The following is a 22765-nucleotide window of genomic DNA, read 5'->3' on the forward strand; positions in this document are numbered from 1 at the left end:
GCTATTTCTTTGATTTTTACAGATAATGAGAAGCACATTCCATTCCCCATCTCTTGGATTCTGCTTGGTCAGACTGGACTTCACTGAGGCGACCGGATGTCCTGGCAGCCTCCTTGGGGACATCCCTGGATGTGACAGACATTGAGCAGGCAATCTTGGTTTTTGCGGCCTCAATGCTGCTACCTCATCGCTTATCAAAGCTGGGGCTATGGATGCTCCTTGCAAGCACACCAAAAGATTCTACCATGTCAAGTGATTGTAGTGTTTGTGACGTATCTTGGGTGGGATGATGAAAGGACTGCAGTGCCGGACTTGATGCCTGACCCACTGTACTGATTCGAGGTAGGAATTGAGCCAAAGCTGGGACACCACTGTCCCGGCCTTGTAGCCGCCGCCGATGATTTCCCAGGCTAAGGAGTACTCCATGCCTGACGGAGGTGTAGATGCTGTATCCATCTGGCAAGATTTGCTCCCTGAAAGTGCAGTCATCTCTGCTGTAGACGTGCTGTAATGGAAATGGACACATTAAATATAGTTTTCAAATTATGTATGTTCTAATACTACAACTCATGAGGTTGATTTTTTTTTTTTATGACTTTGCCTTTCTCAACCACTACAATGTCCATCCAGCCATCCATACATTTTCTGAGCCATTTATCCTCACAAGGGTCACTGGGAGTCCTGGAGCCAATTCCAGCTGTCATCAGGCATGTGGCAGGGTAGACCCTGAACTGGTGGCCAGCCAATCGCAGTGCACATGGAGATGGAGAACAGTTGCACTTACAATCACACCTAGGGTCAATTTAGAGTGTCCAATTAATTAATGCATATTTTTGAGAGGTGGGAGGAGACCGGAGTGGCAGGCACAGGGAGAACATGCAAACTCCACACAGGCAGGGCCGGGATTGAACCCCATTCCTCAGAACTGCGCTCTACAGCTGCGCCACCTTGCGGCCTGATTAAACGAATAAAACATCATTTAAATGAAGCTCATTTTTCAGTTCTTCGACATCTGTTTATCTTAGCTGGAGCTATCTACTCAGAGGTAAAGGTTGTTTTTCATTCAGGTTTTTTATTTTATAAACATATCCTATCCTTTACCACAGTAGTCAAAGGTTGATGAACCAAATGCCTGTTTGAAATGAATGGCTTCACGTTCATTGTGCTGTTATCTGAATACAGACGTTTACACTTTGACTGCATATAAAAAAATAAAAACTTAAATGGTGAGCAGCAATAGCGGATTTGGCATGTCATAATTTGTAAATTATACAGTTTGGCCACACACAAGTTGAATGTTCGATTCTGAAAATCGTGATGATGTGAGAGAGCTGCAGCTAGTCCCCCCCGAGCAAGTTGAGATGTCATTAGCATGACATGTCAGGACCAGTGACCTGAGTCCATTTTATATAAATCTTATATTTCAATTTTGGATTGTTTACATGTCATCTTACATGCTGCACTCTGATACTCACGCATACTCCTCCCTGTTGATTGTCCACGATGTCTATTGTCAACTAACCTCTTCCGCAAACCAGAATCATCTTATATACCACCATCCTTTGATATCTAACCACACACTCCCCGACTACTACCTTACAGTCAATAACCTCCTTCAGATAAATTCATCTGCACAAGATTTATTATACCTGCATGCTTCTACCTCCAATCTTGCAAATCACTCTGTTCCTGGCTATTCTGTAGAAAAAAAAAATGTTCACTCCAGCCCTTTCCATCCTTTTTCCATCTGTCAACCACCAATCACAACGCTCTATCTGGGATGCTCCAAACTATTTCATCTTTATTCGGCAAATCCTTCCTGTGGGGCACAGCCATTATTTACAAGTTTCAGCCTGAGTCACAACTGGTGTCGTGGTCTATTCGCCTGACTTTGGTGTGCATAGCGTGGGTTCAATTCCCAATCAATGATGTTGGGAATGCACGTGTGAATGGTTGTCCGTGTCTATATGTATCCTGTGACTGGCAACCAGTTCAGTTTGTAGTCTGCCTTTTACTTGAGGTCAGCTGGCATAGGCTCAGGCGCCCTCCGACCCTTACCAGGGAAAGTGGTGTTGAAAATGGATAGAAATGGAGTTTCAGCCTCATCACTCAATCTGACACTTTTGTTCAACACCGGGATATTCTCAGCTAACAACTCAAAAAAACAAAATCCTTGTTCCATTTCTCTCCAATACCATGTTGCAATCATTTGAACCCTGCCCTTAAACTTTAAGCTATACTGCCTTTCTACTCCTCTCTGGACACACATCATCATGTCAACAAAGTCCTGAGCTTGTCCTGTCATAATCACAACATTCAAAATCCCCACACTCAGTTCTGGGCTACATGCTTTCCTCTTCTTTGTGCCCAAGAACCTGCTTTCCACCTTTCGTCTCTCTCCACCAGCGTCTATTAGGTTAATGGCACTGATAGTGTACATGGGCACGGGCCACAACTGATTCACTACGGAATTATTTGGTTGAACATTCATATGTTTGGCAAAGTTTTAAAACAGCTACACCTCTTCTGCACTTGGAAGTGGCTTGTACCCCACATAGCTCTGCATTTTGTTGTTGCAAATAAACTTTTGGAGTACTTGCCTTGCCTGCCTCTCTGGGCTTGGGTCCATCTGCCTTTTGCAAAAAATCACACAATTTATAAATTATGTGCCAATGAAAGACGGTAGCTAGCCCTTGAGCTGCAAAAAAAAGAAAAAAAAGAGAAAAAAAAGTCTACCGTGCTTCAGAGAGTTGTTTAGATGGACCAATTTAACATTCAACCATTTTCTGTATCACTTCTTATTCATGGTTGAGTTGGCACCTGTTCCCAGTCAACTGCAAACATGTCAAACACAGCATACAAAATGACAACTAACCATTCACACACATTCACAACTACAGACTTTTTTTTTTTTTACCCCACATGTTCTGCTGCATTGCTATGCAGAATGGTGAGTCTGTATGCCTTTTGAGCTGGAACAGTTCTGATTTGCAACAGGTGAGTTTGTGCTTTTTTTTTTTTTTTTTTTTTTTGTAATTTATTCTGTTTATTGAAAAAGCAGCCAGACAGAAAATTGTTTAAGGGACACACAGAGGGACAGAATGGACAAGAGAACTAGCAGTGCAAACTACAACAGAGCAATAGTTTAATAGACAGTAGATATTTTACTACAATTAAGATAACGAAGTAAAACCATGTATGTGCCTAGGAGGGTTGGGCTGGGGGGCACGTGGTGAGGACATGCAAAATCCAACCAACAGGACAAGAAGAGAGAGGACAGAAAATGACAGGGTAGGAAAGGATGTGGAAAATGAGTAAGGCAGTGCTACTGATGACGGCTGTGGTGGAATGCCTTTTTAGTGTCTAAACACTTGTAAGAACCTGTGGGTTCGTCCTAATTCAAGCTGTTATAGTTACTGCTCCCAGCACACGAATTTAAAGCCTATAATCTTCTTCTTTTCCTTTTGGCTTATCTTGTTAGGGGTCGCCACAGCATGTCATCTTTTTACATCTAAGCCTATCTTCTGCATCTTCCTCTCTAACACCAACTGCCCTTATTTCTTCCCTAACAACATCCATCAACCTTCTCTTTGGTCTTCCTCTTGCTCTTTTGCCTGGCAATTCCATTCTCAGCACCAGTCTACCAAAAAACGCTCTCTTACCTTTGGTCATGTCCAAACCATCGAAGGATGCACAACATTCTGCCTTTCTCATCTTCCACCACATGGTTCTCTGCTCTACCTTTGTCTTCTCAACCCACCACCAGAGTCATCCTACACACCACTATCCTATCCTGTCGAGGTACACTCTCCACACCCACTACCTTGCAGTCAGTAACCCCCTTCAGATTACATCATCTGCACAAAATATAATCCACTTGCGTGCTTCTACCTTTGCTCTTGTAGCTAACTATATGTTCCTGCCTCTTCTGGGAAAAAAAAGTGTTCACTACTGCCATTTCCACCCTTTTTGCAAAGTCCACCACTGTATATACCTCAAAGTTCCTTTGCTGGATGCCGTACTTACCCATCACTTCTTCAACACCCCTGTTTCCTTCACCAACATGTCCATTACAATCTGCACCAATCACAACTCTCTCTGTGTCTGGGATGCTCAGAACTACATCTAGTTCCTTCCAGAATTTCTCTTTCAACTCTTGGTCACATCCTACCTGTGGGGCAAAGCCGCTAATCACATTATACATAACACTCTCAATTTCAAAGTAAACCCTGTAATTTGTCAATTCATGGAGATGCTGTGCAGGCACACCGAGGAAGGTCAGGGCCTGGCCAACTCCACCACAATAGGGGCTGGAGGGGGTAGGGGGGGTCAAGCCAGCATGCTTATCCCATAGGTAACCCAGTCAAGGGGACAGTATCCAGGACCTAGCCCAACATATGCACACTGACCAGTCTCCAAGGGAAGGGCAAGGAGACTAGACCACCACTCCCCTCAGTCTACAATATCTTCCCACTCCTCACCCACATGCCCCACAGCTGCCACCATCCCCACCATCCCTGGAAATAGTACAACAGGGGCCAATGTAGCAGCCAGATGCCACCCAAAATGATCACAGCCCACCAACAGCGAGCCCATGTTAAGAGACAGCTGAGGGCACCACGAGAGGGGAGAGGAAGGACCCTTGAGGGCAGGGGGCAGGCTATAGGAGTCCAGCCAAAAGACGTGAATACGCAACTCCCATCCTATAATTATGGTTACGAGGTCCATAACTGGCAACCAGTGTGCCTCAACTGTGATCATGTGTGGTGGGGTGTTGTGCATTAAAAGTGGGGAGACTGGTGAGGGTGAGGTCAGACGGACATGGAACTCGTATGACCCACATCATGTCACCCGGCGACTGGATTAGAGAGCACCCCAGATATGCTAGGACCTAGCCCAGTGTTGCAGACTAGCCAACTACGTGCAATTTAGAGTATTCAATTAACTTATCATTCATACTGCAGTTTTCAGATGTGGGAGGAAGCCAGAGTACCACAGGAAGTACATGCCAACTCCACACAGGTAGGCCCAAGCCTGGATTTGAACCCACGACCTCAACTGTGAGGATTATTTGCTAACCGGTCACAGACTCTGTGCCACAAGATGTTTTCATTGATAGTTTCTATACACAGAGTAGTAAATGCGAGAGTTTTTGCCCTCACATACAATGTGACATTAATTAATTATTAATTTATGATGTTAAATATTGTGGCTGGATGTTTCAGTGGGGTAAAAGCTGCATCATAATGAGAGTTGTCCATTAATTTGACTCATCTCATTTGCTTCCCTAAAACATTTCAAAACCATAAAAAAAATTACCAATCAAATTTAAAGTGGAAAAAGAAGGTTTCTTTATCAGATCCACGTAATGTATAAGAAACAAATTGTATGATTTTGGATTCTTGGAAAGCTTCAAGTGCTTTGAATAAATTTTTTTGTAATCCTTACCCAGTTTTTGAGTACAGTATATTTTATCTTGAATGTGAATAATCAATTCAAAGAGGAAAAAAAAGAGAAAATCCATATCCATAAAGTAATAAAATTACCCACATTTGTATATCAAGTTGTTTTAAACAACACTCAAAACAAAATCTGAATGCCATCTAAATACAACCTTTAACTGTGTTAGATATAATCATTAATCCAAAATCTTGTATCCACCTCTGAGATCCAGTTTGGAAATTATTTCTGTCAAACTTACCGATGAGTAAAGGCTCCCATTCACTTCCATGCATAGAAACTGCTCAGTTTCAATGCCTTTGATTACGATACAGCCTGGATCCACTGGTCGGATCTCCAGCAAGCCTGTTATTCATATTTAATAGGAGTACAAACAGTAGTCAGTAGCAATATTCTTGGCAAAAATAGCAGATTGTCATTTTGTCTTGTCAAATTATGTCCACATTACTTACTATACAGAGTTTGATCTGCAGAGCCGAGAACCTGTCCATCTTCTTGAATCAGAAGATGTACTCCTGCCCTGGCAGCATAAAGGTGCCTGAGGCGAACTGTCTCACTCCAGCTGTTGTGCGAGTGGGATTCCAGGTTTGAAAGTGGTAAATAAACAATTGTTACCACAACAAATAAATTAACTGAAACATTGACCTTTTGTCCCAGAAGCATGATTCTTCAAGACCCCTCTTCCTTTTCGTTTCTGCTATTGTTCTTCTTTGACAGTATAAAGTCCTCTATTCTCTAGCTAGCCTTTTAAACATGGTCCTTATCAGCTACTGATAACCCCCCAAATCCAGTTCCAAGAAACATACAACACACCCCTTCACAACATCCAACGAAATCGTTGTTCTCATTGGCCTCAAAGAAGCCCATCTATTCCAAAATGAAGAATGAAATCAAGCCAAAGAAATGCAAAACACACAAACAAAATGAAGTCATTGACACTTGTTGTATTAAGCTCTTCTGTATGCTGTAACTGATTCAAACACGTCTTTTAACACACACAACAATCTTACTTCTGACAATATTGGCTTTAACAGCTTTTCCTTGGGCAAACATCAATGTCAAGTGTCAATGATGATGAGATTTGTAAACAGCTAACTTGAACTTGACACCCAAATCATTGAGGGCACACCTTCCAGCTTCATATGATGTAGGAGCTCCTTTTGGTGGTCAACCTGTAAACCAACAGCGTGTCCAAGAGCAATAGTCGCAGTGATGAAAATATCACAACTGCAAGGCTGTAATAGTCCAAAAGCATACCAGAAAGAATAAAGGGTGAAAAATGCAAATAAAGGACTAAGCTCACAGAGCTCTTGTCACAGCTAACGCACTGTAAATAGTTGAACACTATATTAAAACTAATGGAAAATGTTCCAAAACAAGAGGGCAGGGTACAAATAAAAGGATTTTTGCAGAGCTCTTTTAACAGGCCCACAATTCACAAGCACTTCTTTGCTCAGCTTTTTTGGTACCTCATGTAATCAAGCTTTCAGAATGCTGTACCTGCAATTAAGGAATGTTCACTGGCATGAAGCTGGAAAGAGTCACAAAAGTGTCTCTAAAAGGCTTTATGTGCATGGCAGATTGTCAATAAATGAATACAGTTTAAAAAAATGCAGTCTATAAATGGAGGTTTAAAAGCTTTTGCTACTTACCATAGTAGCTATCTGCAAAGATGACTAGCTCCAAGAGCAGAGTGGAGAATGCCACAGCAGTGGCTAGCAATGCCCCTGACAAGGTGTGGTTGTGACTGCAGGTGTTTGTCTCGATGTGCCCTGCAATTGGCTGGCAACCAGTTCAGGGTGTACCCGGCCTCCTGCCCGTTGACAGCCGGGATAGGCTCCAGCACTCTCGCCGACCCTTGTGAGGATAAGCAGTTAAGAAAAAGGATGGATGAATGGATGGATGGATGGATGGATGGATGGATGGATAGATGGATGGATGGAGACACAACACATGTCTCTAGAGAAAAGGCACAGCTTCACCACCTGATGAAGGGAGCATAGTGGTTTGGGACCTCCTTGCGAGCTCAAGGCCTTTATGTAGGACCATTGAAGTGTGTGCGTAGTTATTTTGCTTGTAACTAGTTAATTTTACAGTGGTGTAACTCAATTAGTAACTCAGTTACTTTTTGGGACTAGTAACTATAATTTTTCAAAGTAACGTGCTCAACACTGCTCTTGAGTGGTAGCTCCGTCCTCATCACCCTTTTACTAATATACTGACCCTCTCTTTCCTCTGGACGTGTCCAAACCATCAACATCTGCTCTCTAACTTTTTCTCCAAAACATCAAACCTTAGCTGTCCCTCTGATGAGCTCCTTTCTTCCTTTATTGTCAACATCTTCATTTCCGCTACCTCCAGCTCTACTTTGTCTCTAATTTGTACATCATGGCTGGCCTCACCACTGTTTGATAAACTTTGCCCTTAATCCTAACAGTCACTCTTCTGTCACACAACACACCTGACACCTTCCTCCCACCGTTCCAACCTGCTTGGACTCGCTTCTTCACTTCCTTCTAACACTCAACAATGCTCTGTTGATGCCAAATATTTAAAGTCCTCCACCCTCTCTATCTCTTCTCCCTGTAGCGCCAATCTTCCCCCTCGACCCCTCTCTCCCAAGCACATATATTCTGTTTTATTTCGGCTAATCATCATTCCTCTCCTTTCCCTGCTTTCATTGCATATCGCAATGTCATCTGCAAACATTATGGTCCAAGGGGATTCCAGTCTACCCTAATCTGTCAGCCTATCCATTACCGCAGCAAACAGGAAGGGGCTCAGAGCTGATCCCTGATGCAGTCCCAACTCCACCTTAAATTTTTCTGTCACATCTACGGCACACCTCATCACTGTTCTGTTTCCCTTGTATATGTCCTGTATTATTCTAGCATACTTCTCTGCCACTCCAGACTTCTGCATGCAGTACTATAGTTCCTCTCTGGGTACTCTATCATAAGCTTTCACTAGATCAAGGGTGCTCAGCGCGTCAACTGCAATTCCAAGGTAGTATTGAGAAATTGCATGACATCACGTGACTTGAAAAAGAAAATCTCAGCCTATCATCCATCCCGTCCCTTGATTGATATAAATATATAAATTGATGACATCTGGATTTTTCTGAGATTTAGGTCACGTACATGCACAACAATGACGCTGAGTATGTCAGAACTAACAATCTGGTCAGTGAGTTACCACCAATTTGTATCTCTCTGTGTTTTCTCTTAAACTTAAGAAAGGGTATACAAATGAGTGGGGGAGCTGGACCAAGTAAGAGAAAAACCTTGACCTGTCATACGGAATGGGAGGAGGAGTTTTTTTTCCACTATGACATTTTTAAAATGTGTATGCCTTATCAAACAGTCTGCCAATGGAGAACCAAAGAAGGGAAATGTGAAGGGGCATTTTAGGACTGTAAAATATGACACTGAGTTCCCGCCAAAAAATTAGGTGGGAAAGAAAAAGGTGAAGGAACTAAAATCCCAGTTGCCCAGAAAGTAGTTATTTTTCACACATAATTCAATAGTGAAAGCCACCACCGAAGCCTCATTCCAGATGAGTCACGTCGTCGTGAAGAACAATAAGTCCTTCCAAAAAGTAGAGATGGTAAAAGAGGCAATTACTGAAGTAGCTGACGCATTGTTCTGTGACTTTAAGCATAAAGCAGAAATATTATCTTCAATCAAAGCTCTCCAGCTGTCAAGAAGTACAGTTACAGTGCGGTGTGAAACCATGGCAGAAGATTTAACCCAGCAAATGTGCAAGCACATCAGAGATAATGCTTCTTGCTGCAGTTTTGGAACTTTCTCACAGAGCTAAAGTACCCCAACATGAGAAAATGCGGTACCTTTTTGACTGCGTTCTTCGGCTCCACTTATTTATGTGTGTCCGGCTTTTCAAGATCATTAAGTCTAAGTACCGTTCCAAACTAACTGATGGACATTTGGATGTGTGTTTGAGGCTAGCTGTTAGCAGCTACTGTCCGAGCTATGCGTCTTTGGCTGATACACTCCAGTGCAAGTCATCAGAGTAACCTCAGGTACAGACAAACATAATGCAAGGTACATAAACATATATTGGTGCTTAGCTGTGTCGGAATTTTAGCTCACTGCTTGTTATCTGTGCTTTCAAACCAGAGACATTCCCAAAATAAAGGTAGATTGTGGGAGGTTGGCTGCTTGAAAAGTAGATCTTGGGGTAGAAAAAGTTTGGGCACACCTCATCTGGCGGTTGCTCAAAGCCTTTGAAATTTTAATAAAATTCTAATTTCTCAAATCGCTCAGTTTTACAGAAATGGTACCATTTCAAAGTGCACCGATGCACAAGAAAATGCAATTTTAAAGTTCCCGTATTTTGACCTTCATTGGGTGACTCTTTAAAATGGACCTTGTATAATTGTGTCGATTTCATTTTTTAAAACCATGGTTTTATCACACGAGTATCCAGAAAAGGGCCCTCTGACTTCTGTCATAGCCAGAACTTGTGGCTGAACCCAAATGCATGACTCACGAGGCTTAGTAGCAGTGTGGGAAGAGTCTTTATTCGATCCAAAGTCCAAATACCCGTAAGCAGTCCGTGAAGGCAGCAGTAGTAGATTCGGCAGGCGTAAGAGGAAAGTCAATAACGGGTCGGGGTTCGTTACACGGGATAGCAAGAGCAGCAACAACGAGTTGTGGGAACATGACATGGGATCAACGATCTGGCAAAGACCAGACTGCACGCGTGGCCATAAATATGTGGGACGTAATTACGTAGATGAGACACCGGTGCACTCATCTGTTGATCAGAGCAGGTGAGCGCCACATCGGGAACCGGCATAGCCATAACTGGACTGGCACAGTCAACCACTTTTGTATCCGCTGTGTCCATTTTTGGGACATACTGTATATATTTAAGAAGTCCCCTCAACCCTTCCTTTTCTTGTGTTTACCATATTGCCTCCATGAAGAAGACCCACTAGACTTGTGAAAGGCCGTTTCTGAAGTTGACAGGGCTCGCTCAGGAATGGAAGGTGGAGGTCATTGCTATTGACTTAGAAATTCAAATAACCTGATTTTAGGCCTTTCAGCAGAGAAAACGTCTGGAATTCAGGAATGTGTGGCCGATTTTTTTATTCAAATTTTGGATGTTCACTAAGGCAACATAGAGAAAATACAGTATTACATTGCAAATATAAGAAAAACGTTTGCTCAAATATGTCCCCTTTAATATTATTTTTAATGGATAAACACCCTGTGGTAGTGGGGCAAATAATGTAACGAGAAAAAGAAACAAACTTGTCATGATTGTATGATGGACTGTTTCAATATCATCAGATTAGAACAGTTTTTGTGATCACTACTCTTGTCACTTGTATAGTACAAATATGTTACGTCATGAAAAGAAAGAAACTCAAAATTTGCAATGCATTTTATGATTGTTGAACTCATATTTATAATAATTTAGCATGATGACAAAATTCCATTTCAGTGATACTGTAACACTCAAACACTCATCATCAATGTGCTGCTTCTCACATCAGTGAATCTGTTCCAAGGGTCCCGGAAATGGAGCAGTGGTAGAGCATTGGCCTCACAGTTCTGAGGTCAAGGGTTCAATCCCAGACCCTCCTGTGTGGAGTTTGCATGTTCTCCCAGTGCCTGCATGGGTTTTCTCCGGGCACTCCGGTTTCCTCCCACATCCCAAAAACATGCAGCATTAATGGGACACTCCAAATTGCCCCTTGTGCGAATGTTGTCTGCCTCCGTGTACCCTGCCTCCTACCTGTTGACAACTAGGATTGACTCCAGCACTACTGTGACCCTTGTGAGGATCAGCGGCTAAGTAAATGGATATATGGATGGATGTTGAATACTATGCAAGACTCTTTATGCTCAACAGTTATTCAGTATTCGTAAGAAATGTTACATAAAATTTCACCAAAAGCATTCTACCATGTTTTATTTGTGTACAGGGTAAAGTCTACAGATTGGGGCGAACACATGAAGAAAAAACACTGGGTCACTGTACACTAAAAAACAACAGACTTCTTTCTGTTCTTATCACAGTCTGGCCTGTGCTTCCGATGCACTGGCACACATTTACATACAAGTTAAATAGTAATGAAAAACAAATACCATCGTAAACCAAATGCATGCAGAGCCATGGATTTGCCTAAAATTTTGTTTTTTTTTAAAATGTGGACTCAAAAAGCATTCCTTTACTGTGTAATTTGACCAATATTGACTATTTTCTGACCTCCAAAGCAATGTTCTTTATTATTCTTTTCATTTGTTATTGTCAGAAAAACATATATTTTAAACACGAATACATATGATGAAGGTTCAATTCCCCATTTTCTCTGGCCGACCTTTTTTTTTTCCACCAATAGTAAACCAAGCAAACCCCTAACTAAATCAACAACAACATTCTATTGCACAATTTTCTGCTTTTGGCCACAGGTTATCAAAGGGATATGAATCATACATGAAAATATAAATTGAACAACATAAATTGAAGCAAAAATCTGAAGGATATAACCTCAAAAACAGGAATACTTAGAGGTCTACAAAAACATTTTTTCACAAGTCAAAGTTCCATTCATTACTGTTGGTCAAGATATAAGCCATATTACTACTTCTTTCCTTTCCAATGAACTTTATTAAAGGATATGTAAAATCTTAGATACAGCGTTTGCTTATATTATACATTTTTTATACTGAATTCAAATCTTAAATACTTTATGAAGAAAACTTTTATTTTTTGATTATCGGCAAAAATTTATCGCACATTGCTGGATTCACCGGAACAACATGACCACACAACAGAAAAACCAGAGAAGGGATGTGACGTCAGAAGAAGAAAATGGATGGATGGATGGATAGATGGTTGGATGGATGGATGGCTGGATGGGTTCATGTACTTAATTCCTGTAAAGTTGTTTAACCTCTGCACATCTTGTTCTTAACAATTGGCACAGCACACTTTTTGCCACTCCTCAGCCATCTTTACATTCTTTAATATCTTTTATAACAATCCACTGTCATCTCACCCTCGCCCTTTCCATTACCTTGCAAGCAGAGGAAGCACTCTCAGAGACCTAAGTTTTGGGCTCATTTTTTTAATTAAGAGGTGTCACAGGTGCAAGCTACTGTACATGTTTGATTGTGTGTTGCGTTGGAGGCAGCAAAAAAGAAGAAGCCCCCCATGGGCTCATAGAAACAAACAACATTAGCAACTCATTATCACATCTAAGGGCAATTTGGAGTCTCCAATTAATGCATGTTTTTGGAATGTGGGAGGAAACCCATGCAGGCACAGGGAAAACATGCAAACTACACAAAAGGCGGGGCCGGGGTATGAACCCAGGTCCTCAGAAATGTGAGCCCAACACTCTAATGAGTTGCGCCACCATGATGCCCAGAGTAATATGCAGCCATTTTCTTCGCCGCTTATCCTCACGAGGGTCACGGGGAGTGCTGGAGCCTATCCCAGCTGTCAACGTGCAGGAGGCGGGGTACACCCTGAACTGGTTGCCAGCCAATCGCAGGGCACATGGAGACAAACAGCTGCACTCATGATCACACCTAGGGGGAATTTAGAGTGTCCAATTAATGTTGCATGTTTTTGGAATGAGGGAGGAAACGGGAGTGCCCAGAGGAAACCCATGCAGGCACGGGGAGAACATACAAACTCCAGACAGGCGGGTCCGGGATTGAACCCGGGACCTCGGAACTGTGAGGCCAACACTTTACCAGCTGACCACAGTGCCATCTCCCAGAGTAACACTAAATCAATAAATAAATAAAGATGAAAGTGCAATGAAAACAGTACAGTGCAATAATTTTCATTTAAAAGTGGAATTGTTCTAAAAACCATGAGAAATAAGAAGAGTTTTTAACCTGGACATATAAAAAAAAGTTATTCCAACTTATTCGATTTGTGTGCACCATAATAGCTAAATGCTGCCTCATGATATTCTCTTTGGACTCTGTGCTCCACGATTTGACCTATATGATTTGAGTCTTTTGATCAGAGCTTTACTGGGTTTATATTCCATGAGCATTTCTTTCATGTATTCAGAACTTGAAATTTTTTTAGATTTATATACCAGGAGTGGTGGCATAGCGCTCACAGTTCTGAGGACCGGGGTTCAATCCCAGCCTGAACTGTGTGGAGTTTGCACGTTCTCCCCGTGCCTGCGTGGGTTTTCTACGGGCACTCCGGTTTCCACCCACATCCCAAAAACATGCAACATTAATACACACTGTTAATACACTCTAAATTGCCCCTCGGTGTGATTGTGAGTTGGGTTGTTTGTCTCTATCTGCCCTGTGATTGGCTGGTAACCAGTTCACAGTGTACCTTGCCTCCTGCCCGTTGACAGCTGGGATAGGCTCCAGCACTCCTGTGACCCTTGTGAGGATAAGAGGCTAAGAAAATGGATGGATGGAGACACAACACATGTCTAGAGAGAAAAGGCACAGCTTCACCACCTGATGAAGGGAGCATAGTGGTTTGGGACCTCCTTGCGAGGAGTACAACATTAAAATCTATTTTAAAGCTGACTGAGAGCCAGTGTAAAGACTTTAGGGTGAGAGAAATATGCTCTGACATCTTTGTTCTGGCCAGAACCCGAGCTGCAGCAGTTTTGAATGAGCGTCAGCTGTTTAATGCTCTTTTGGGGAGTCCAGTCAGAAGACTATTAGAATAATCAAAACTACTTGAGATAAAAGCATAAATGAGCTTTTCCTAGTCTGCTTGACACATGCAAACCTTCACTATGTTCTTCAGATGGTAAAAAGCAGTGTTAATAATTGTTTTGATATGACTGTTGAAAGTCAGGTCGGAATCTATCAGAACACCAAAGTTTAACATGCAATTTAACAGCAATCGTCTTTTGTTTAATGCCAAACACAATGATCTCAGATTTGTTGTGGTTTAGTTGAAGAATATTATCACTCATCCTTTATCTCCTAAATATGTGTACTGTGTGTCAACTGTATAGCTATGGTAGGCGAAGTTAAAGTTCTGAAAAATTTGACCCAAGGGAAGCACATACAGGCTGAACCAGTGGGGTTCAAGAACTGAGCCCTGAGGGACCACATAGGTCATTGCCATTTAATGAAATTGAACACTTTCAATCGTCACTAAATAATTCCTTTCCTCCAGGTAGGACCTGAACCATTTAAAGGTCAAGTGTCATGAAATGGATGATTTTTAGTATGTTATTAATGAAAAAACAGCAGCTGGTATGGACCCATCCGTTTTTTCATCACAAAACAGGATTTTGACGTATATGGCTTTTTATAACTCCTGCCATGAAAATCCTCTCGAGGGATTTGTTTCGAGAAGAAGCAGGAAGTGACAAAAGGGTCAGGAGTGCCCTCCAGTGGACTCCACGGACTAACATTAAAATTACGAAGACTTTGTTGAGGTCATCGTCAATTTGGAGTTTAGCTTTCTCCCATCATTGTGCTATGGTGTTCTAAGTCTTCTTCAGATACTCTTCCATTCTTTTCTATTCAACTATAAGCCTCCACCTAGTGATTTGTGGTGGTTTGTCCTGTTTAGTGTCAAGGTGTGGTTTTCACCAATTGACATGCATAGATCATGCATGTCAGTTGTTAAATAGCACCTTAAAAAGAGACGAGCAGAAAACCCTTCCCCTGTCACTGCCGTATTGGTTTCGCATTTTCTCAGCACTTTATCTTTAGCAAACCTACACAGTATGAGAAGTGTCGTACTGGACCGTCTATGCCAGATCATCACACTATTAGTGACTTTGTAACTGTTCTAAATTTCTCGAGGACTGCATCATTTCCATAACAGCCATTCTATCAGGATTACCACACTCGTGGTACACTTGCATTGCTCAATGACTCTCGATGCCTGTGTTTTTGTGTCCTGAATGTTTATTTCATCATAGTGGATGTTTGCTTTTACTGTATACTCGACGAGCTCCAGCAACCGGAAACGAATACCTTGTGTGCCTTGTTGTATACTTGGCCACTCATAAAGATGATTCAGATTCTGACTGACTGATTCTTTAAAGCAAAAGTGACGTGCCTATAAACATTCTAAAATAGATATTGTAATGAAAAATACATATAACATTATTCACTTCACTGTCAATACAAAAACATAAATATGAACGGAGACCGTGTCATCCATGCGCAAAGTTGCGTAAGTCTGACTCAACATCGAAGTGGAAGCCATATTGCCTGCAACGTCATCAGCAGATGTCACACTGGGACATTGACCATTGAAAACACATAGTGGCACCTGCTACGGGAGAGAAACAACAAAGATTTTCTGATTTTTCTGACGCCCCATCTGACACGGAAGCTGTTTTCGAAGAAGAGAACATCTCACAATCGAGTCAAGTGACCGGGGCAATTTTACCCTATCATTTTGAGCCATATTTAGATGACATGCGGATCACTTCTAACTAACAACAGACTCCCTGACAGTATGTAGCGTACTCAGATGTGAGTGACGACAACACCGCAGCCCGGCTGTGACAAGTCACTGCGGCCCGGCCACGACGAGCTGATCACGGCTTTGGCCGGTGGTTGTCTATCGGAACAATGCCGCCAACAGCGATGGCGCACTCAGTCGCGAGCAACGACAACGCTGTAAAGCAGCCTGGCTCGGTGCGACGATGAGCCACCCCACTCAGCACCGTGATGAGACATCCCGGCCAACGCCGTGATCGGTGGACACGGTGCCAAAGCCGTGACCAGGAGACGCGGCACCAACACGCACATAGACACATTTAGAACCCCTGACTTACGTACCGGATCTTTTGTTACGTTCTGAGAGTATTACGTACGACCCCGGATTTTTTTTTTAGTAGCTCTATACACACCTTCCTCTCATTTGGAACCCACAAAGCTCTTGTCCTTTTCACCTGTGCAATCCATTTTTCACGACGGACCGGGTCTTTTGGAAATATATGAAGAGTAAATCCATCCTCCTGTGTGTTTGAACAATATCCAGCAATACAATGAGCTGGCATTTGGTGAGGTTGACCATGATATACGGATTAGAGACGGTGGGACTAAAGAAACAACAGGAAGCAGAATCGGAGGTAGCAGTAATGAAGATGCTGAGGTTTTCGCTTGGAGTGAACAGGTTGGATAGGATTAGAAATGTGCTCATAAGATGGACAGCCAAAGTTGGATGTTTTGGAGACAAGCTTAGAGAGAGCAGACTTCGATGGTTTGGACATGTTCAGAGGCGAGAGAGTGAGTATATTGGTAGAAGGGTGCTGAGGATGGAGCTGCCAGGCAAAAGAGCAAGAGGAAGACCAAAGAGAAGGTTGATGGATGTTGTGAGGGAGAACATGAGGACAGTGGGTGTTAGAGTGGAAGATGCACGAGATAGGCTTAAATGGAAAAAGATGACACTGTAGCGCTGAAGAAAAGGAGTCGTAGGTGGAGTGTCGAACACAAAAACAAACCTCATTTTAATGGTAGACATCAACAGACTCATACCTGAAGTGTAACAAACAATAACGTCCGTGCAGGACCTCGTAACCTATCTCGAGGTTCCGTAGGTGAATTATGTAAACCACCACAACACGGTGTGGCGACCCCGAACCGGACAAGCTGAAAGGAAAAGAAGACAACGAGCTGGCATTTTGGCTAACACGAAGGAACAAAGAGCTACCTTCCAGCAGGTACAACTAGTATAAACACACATGGCCGCCTGAGTGCGCTCCTGCTGATAACATCACTTTCTGCTTCTTCTACAAAACAAATACCTTGAAAGGATTGTCATGGCGGTACTTAGAAAAAGCCATGTACGTCAAAATCATGTTTTGTGGTGAAAAAACAATGGGTCCATTCCAGCTGCCTTTTTTTTTTTATTAACAACATACTAAAAATCATGCATTTCATGTCAGTGGAGCTTTAAATATCACATACGCAATTCACAGCAATCAGTATTGTTGATTTGTTTGTTTGTTCTTTGTTTGTAGACTGGTTTCACAACAGGAATAGACTCTATGAACACAGCACTTCAGTATTTCGGGTCAAAAGAATGCTAACGTTCAGTCACCAGGCGAATGCATCTTGATAATGATGACCACATCAAAGTTTTCAAAGTAAACTGACTGTCTGCTGGAATTAATGAACTTTTAAATTGGTAGTTATCCAAGCATCAAAAAAGTGATCCAAGGATCAGTGTTTCATTTAATGAGACACTTGTAGTTTCACAGTACATAAATGCCCGCGTGTCCCTAAAACAATCTTTGTAACAACTCCCAACTCAACTTTCTTTAGCAATTTCCAGAACAACCACATTTGTAACAGGATGGGGAACATGAAAATTTAACCAAAATAAAACAGAAATCCTTTACTGTCATTATATGGTCCAGATACAACGATATTGGGGTTATGAAAACACAAAACACAACAAGGCATCCGTCCAATTTCTGATGAAATTTCAACCTCAAAGAAGGAAACAGAACCAAGCTGTTGAATTTACCCATTTCACAATTCCGTGTTTTCACACATTTAAAGGCTTGGGTTATTTTACTGTTAGATGGTGTCCCACTAGCTTGAAATGAACAAACACCAGAAACTCCATCCATCCATTTTCTGAGCCACTTATCCTCACAAGGGTCATGGGCAATATTCCCTCTAATTTACATCTCTGAGCAAACACACTAAACGCCTGAGCGAGCCCTTTGACCACTATGAGCAACATTAGACATGTCATCAATTGAGTCACACGGCTTATTAAAAGAATCAGAATACAGGATTTACATGCCCATCAGAACGCTTTTGTTAAGAAAAATATTTAAACTTTTGCAAACTTACAATGAAAATGTCAACAAACTTGTTCTTTTAACTACACAAAAACACATAGGTACCCAAACCAAGACAACCATAAATGACAAATATGAATGCACGCTTCAAAATATATTTCATTTATTTATTTATTATTTTTCCATTATTATTTATTTGGTGTCGCTTCCATAATATTCTTTTTCAGTGCATGATGACAGCTGATCCTCCCAAAGAGTTTGGTGGTGAACGTTATTTTGCTCCCTGTATTTCAAATATAGTACATGTTACACATTTTCTGAATTGTATGAATCATTTTGTTGATGGATTCCATTTTCTTATAATTTGAATTGAGCACCTGGCCCCAAAAATGTCTGTGCATGTGCCTGATTAGCCTTAAGAGACAGCTAATTGTACTCTTAAAGTTGTGTTATTATATTATATTATAATGGACGAATAGATTCAAAAGTCATTGCTCAGTCTTAATCCCATTAGATATGTTTTTGTGTGGAAAACTGTTGCTAAATTTATTGTGAGCAACAAGTGAATGAGCCAGTGTCACCATACGCGCCAATGTCCACATTCAATATGGCAACCGAGGTTTACGTTCGGTTCCCTGGCGAGGAGGACCCTATTAAAATGAAATTTCTGAGCCACCAACAGACCAAAAGTCGTCTCGTCGTGTGGATTCCAGTTCGCAAGGTGGCGGTAATCTAACAGAAAAACTCTTGATGTCCAACCCTTGTGAGTCGTTGACTGCAAACAGGGAAATTTTGAAAGTTGTTCGGGCGTCGCTGATTCGCGTTGGGCAAGCTGAAATGGCGCAAGAAATGTCTGCTGCAATCATATCAGATGAAAACAAGAACAACACCGTCGCAGATTTGAAATCTCTCGTCAAAAATGAAATGGGCGAAGAAAGGAAGAACATTGCGAGTTCTGAAACGGTACAGAATATGTTGGATGTAACGCTAGGTATGTTTTTTTTTTCCAATTTTTTGGGGAATATATGCTAGTGGCGCTATAGTCGGTTTCTCATGGCTTGGGAAGACATTCAAACACCCACAGCATCCCCTTTCGTACTTTTATTGTCTTTAATTGATTCTTTCATTCTACTTTTTTTTTTTTTTTAATTCTGCAGCTCTTTTCCAAAATGAGGATAAAGTAAGTGATGGTGTAAGAACTGATAGTGATGATGACGACGATGACAGTGGCGCAGACAACCTGAACGTTCATAGGGCAGGGACCCAGCTGAAAAGATCTGAGCACAGCGGAGGAATCAATTCAAGTTTACCAGACACATTTCACACAGGCCAGCTCCTGTTTTATGAAAGGTTTAAAGCCTATCAGGACTACATACTTGGTATGTATTAAAACAGGATGTTATTGAATTTACACGCTCGGTGTGGAATTATATGCAGTTGCAGGAAAATGCATGTGAATATTCTTGATTTAGCAAGGTTTCTACAGAAAATGGTCATAAAATGTTAATCTCCATCCGAGTCACAACAATAGACAAAGTTCACTTAAACTAATACCACACTACTATGTCCAGTATTTTGACAGTTTTCATTGGGCACACCATTTAAACATTTGCACTGGATGGTGCGGAAATGGACCTTTCCGGTGGTGACCTTAAGCTCCGCCCCCTTAGCCATGTCCCACAAGCTTCTAAAATGGCGATTGAACAGAACAGGTTTGAAGTGGATTCTCTATCGCGTATTCTAGATAATATTGGGGTATGTTTTTTTGCGAAATGCGCCAGACCAGTCCATGAGTGTTCTACAGAGAGGTCTCTACTATTTCATGCAAGGATATGTACACGGAATTAAGATTTTGGATGGAGCCGGACGCAATTTCAGTTACAGCAAAGTGTTGGTGATCGATGCAACAACGTTTGATGCCTCACAAACCTCATATTGAAATTCAAAAGGACACAATAGTGGAATAGTACTGCGCATGTAAAGCAGGGTGAGTACTTTTTACTTGGAACGATCACGAGTAATATCATTGTAATCTTTAGAAGTGAGTGGGCGTATTCATTTGACTTGGCTCGTAAGCGAACCCACTGCTGTGTCTTAAAAGTCCCATGTGATACAAATAGGCTAATAGATATTTCTCTTGCATGACATCGCGCATTTACATATCACTAACTCTCTTTGGCATAAAACATTACACACTTCATTCAGCAGGTCAGTGATCCCCCCCCCCACACACACACACATACACACACACACAAGACCCAACCGCTCATTTCCCCTGATCGTGAGAGGCTTGCTGCTTGAAAAGTAGATCTTGTGGTAAAAAGGTCTGGGCACCCCTGGACTAAACCAACCTCATTCGAGAACAAGAATATGACCTTAGCATTGTCAGCTTTGCTGTGTCCAGCACTACGTCTGATGCCTGGTCAGCATTGCAAATGACAATAGCTTTTCGATTGCTTTACCTGGATAAAGTTATGATTGTCCGTTACCAATTTTATTTGGAAGTTAAGATGAACCTGGGATAAGTTCTTTTAAATTGTAGTAAATTGATGGCAATGCTTGAAATGCAATTTTCGGGTTTTCCAGTTTTTAAAAAGTGTAATTTTTGTTTTAATACTTTTATTTTGGACGTAGGTATGGTGGTTGTCTTTTTTGATTATTAGTTTTTTTTTTGTCTGAAAATGCAAAAAAAAAAAAAAAAAGCTATCATAGAATAATCCAATGTTCTACTCTTTATTCAGTACAAGAAACAAAGTTGAAGCGGACTGTCAGTCCTGAACTGTGAAGAAAAGGGACATAGATAAAATGTCCAGAATCTCTTTATGAGATTTATTTTTTGAAGGTTTTTCAATTTGAAGATTGTTTTGATATTATGTTGTTGTTCGAAGTTCATATTGTTCGAAGGAAAAACAAATTCCCAAATGTGCTGGTATGAATGTCTGTGAATAATTATTCATTTACTGTACTCCTTCTTCTTAATGGATAGGCGATTGCAAGCCTTCCGAAGTCAAGTCTTTTACTGCTGACTACTTGAAAAACCTGGTGCAGTCATTTGGTTGGCAAGCTCTCTGGTCTGCTGAGCTGTTTGATGTTCTGGTGGAGGTGAGACATTGCACATGGTTTTCTATTATTTTCCTAATGAAAATGAATTGTCAGTTAGAGCAATTATTGTAATATGAATATAAAAAATGGTATTGTGTTAATGAAAAACTAAAGTAGAATTCAACTGAAATGTTTTATGCGGCACTGAAATATAAAATTAATTTAATGTTAATTGTGACCCTGGCTCTAGGGTTTACCAAATACATTGTACTGTTGGTATAGTATGTTAATAAAGTGTAACTGATAAATCTTCCTTGTGAAGCTAACAAAATGTTCTCAAAGGGTACATATTGTGGACATTTTCCTTTTTGATGGTTGTATGTTTCGATACAAATACTTTTATGTATATGTAATTTACATACAGCTCAACACTAGACTCGTCTACCCATGTGTACATTGCCTGCACACTAACACTTCCATACCACCAACAAACACTCCATCATAACATCTACGCAAATAATCTTCTCACATCATCATACTAAAGCATTCCTTTCTGTCATAAATCTTGTTAAAATATAATGGGAGGAGTAGCCATTATTTCCCAATACGAAAGCCGCAGACTCTATTTTGACTGTTCAGCCACCTAAGTGATAGTGGAACGAAATGTTTGTAACAATTGTGCCTGCACGGGGGAAGCTTATATCTTCTTTTTACACACATCAAATACTCTGGATCTATGGAGAAAATAAAGATGTTGGTAGATTCTAGCACACACATTGTTCACGTATGTGCTTCACTCTGGTCAGTGTCAATACATTCTTCCAAGTACATGTACTTGAAAGTTTTCACTTGCTTGATGTTTGGGCCATGAATGGCCACAAGGGTTTTGGTTGCCAACTGCTTTGGGATGAAGCAGCATCTCTACAGTTTTTGTGCAAGTACACGTCACTGGTTTGACAAACTGCTCCATTGCATGGCAAGCTTGAGTTTTTTTGTCTTTATTGAGGAGGCTAAGAAAGACAGTGTCATTGGGTGATATCACTCTTGGTTTGTTTTACCACTTACACAGTGATTAATATACGTGAACAAAAACACCCCTGGGCAGTGCCAGTGATGCTGTGGCCTATTACATAAAAAAAGTGTTGCCACCTGATTTAAAAAAAAAAAAAAAAAAAAAGGTTAACATTTAACAGGATTAAATTCCTAAGAAAATGTGGTATACAGTATATGTATTATATTACAGTCATTTTGTCTCTCTTTCCCCCCAAAAGATGAACATTTACAGTATGAAAAAAGTAAGTAAGTTTCTTTCGGCTTGTCCCTTCGGGGTCGCCACAGCGTGTCATCTCAGATGAACGCACATATGTTTGGCACAATTTTTACGCCGGATGCCCTTCCTGACGCAACCCTTCTCAGGGAGTGGAGGCCCCAGTGGGATACGAACCCACAACCCCTGGTTTATCAAACCAGTGCTCTAACCACTGAGCTACAGGTATGAGATTAACAAAT

At 41.3% G+C, this 22765-nt stretch overlaps 2 protein-coding genes across 2 annotated transcripts in view; one reads left to right on the forward strand and one right to left on the reverse strand.

Moving 5' to 3' along the window:
- Positions 1 to 36: 36 nt before the first annotated feature.
- Positions 37 to 6123, reverse strand: fgf19 (fibroblast growth factor 19). Its single transcript, XM_061814537.1, has 3 exons — positions 5913 to 6123; positions 5702 to 5805; positions 37 to 505 (listed from the first exon to the last, which is right to left on the reverse strand). The coding sequence occupies exons 1-3, from the start codon at positions 6121 to 6123 to the stop codon at positions 185 to 187; spliced, it is 636 nt and encodes a 211-aa protein (XP_061670521.1). The 3' UTR covers positions 37 to 184.
- A 12697-nt stretch (positions 6124 to 18820) lies between these two features.
- Positions 18821 to 22765, forward strand: part of shcbp1 (SHC SH2-domain binding protein 1) — a 34407-nt gene continuing 30462 nt past the window's right edge. The window contains exons 1-3 of the mRNA XM_061815559.1: positions 18821 to 19205; positions 19372 to 19593; positions 21201 to 21316. Coding sequence (XP_061671543.1) covers positions 18965 to 19205; positions 19372 to 19593; positions 21201 to 21316 — 579 coding nt within the window. The 5' untranslated portion in view covers positions 18821 to 18964. The remainder of the gene's footprint in view (positions 19206 to 19371; positions 19594 to 21200; positions 21317 to 22765) is intronic.

The sequence above is a fragment of the Syngnathoides biaculeatus genome, chromosome 3 (assembly GCF_019802595.1).
Source record: "Syngnathoides biaculeatus isolate LvHL_M chromosome 3, ASM1980259v1, whole genome shotgun sequence".
Taxonomy (NCBI): Eukaryota; Metazoa; Chordata; class Actinopteri; order Syngnathiformes; family Syngnathidae; genus Syngnathoides; species Syngnathoides biaculeatus.

Excerpts from the sequence above, each read along its gene's own strand:
- fgf19 (XM_061814537.1), bottom strand. The coding sequence starts at position 6,123 with ATGCTTCTGGGACAAAAGGTCAATGTTTCAGTTAATTTATTTGTTGTG. Across the intron at positions 5,806-5,912 it reads TGCAGATCAAACTCTGTATA|GCTTGCTGGAGATCCGACCA; the intron begins GTAAGTAATGTG and ends TATGAATAACAG. Across the intron at positions 506-5,701 it reads ATGGGAGCCTTTACTCATCG|CACGTCTACAGCAGAGATGA; the intron begins GTAAGTTTGACA and ends TTTCCATTACAG.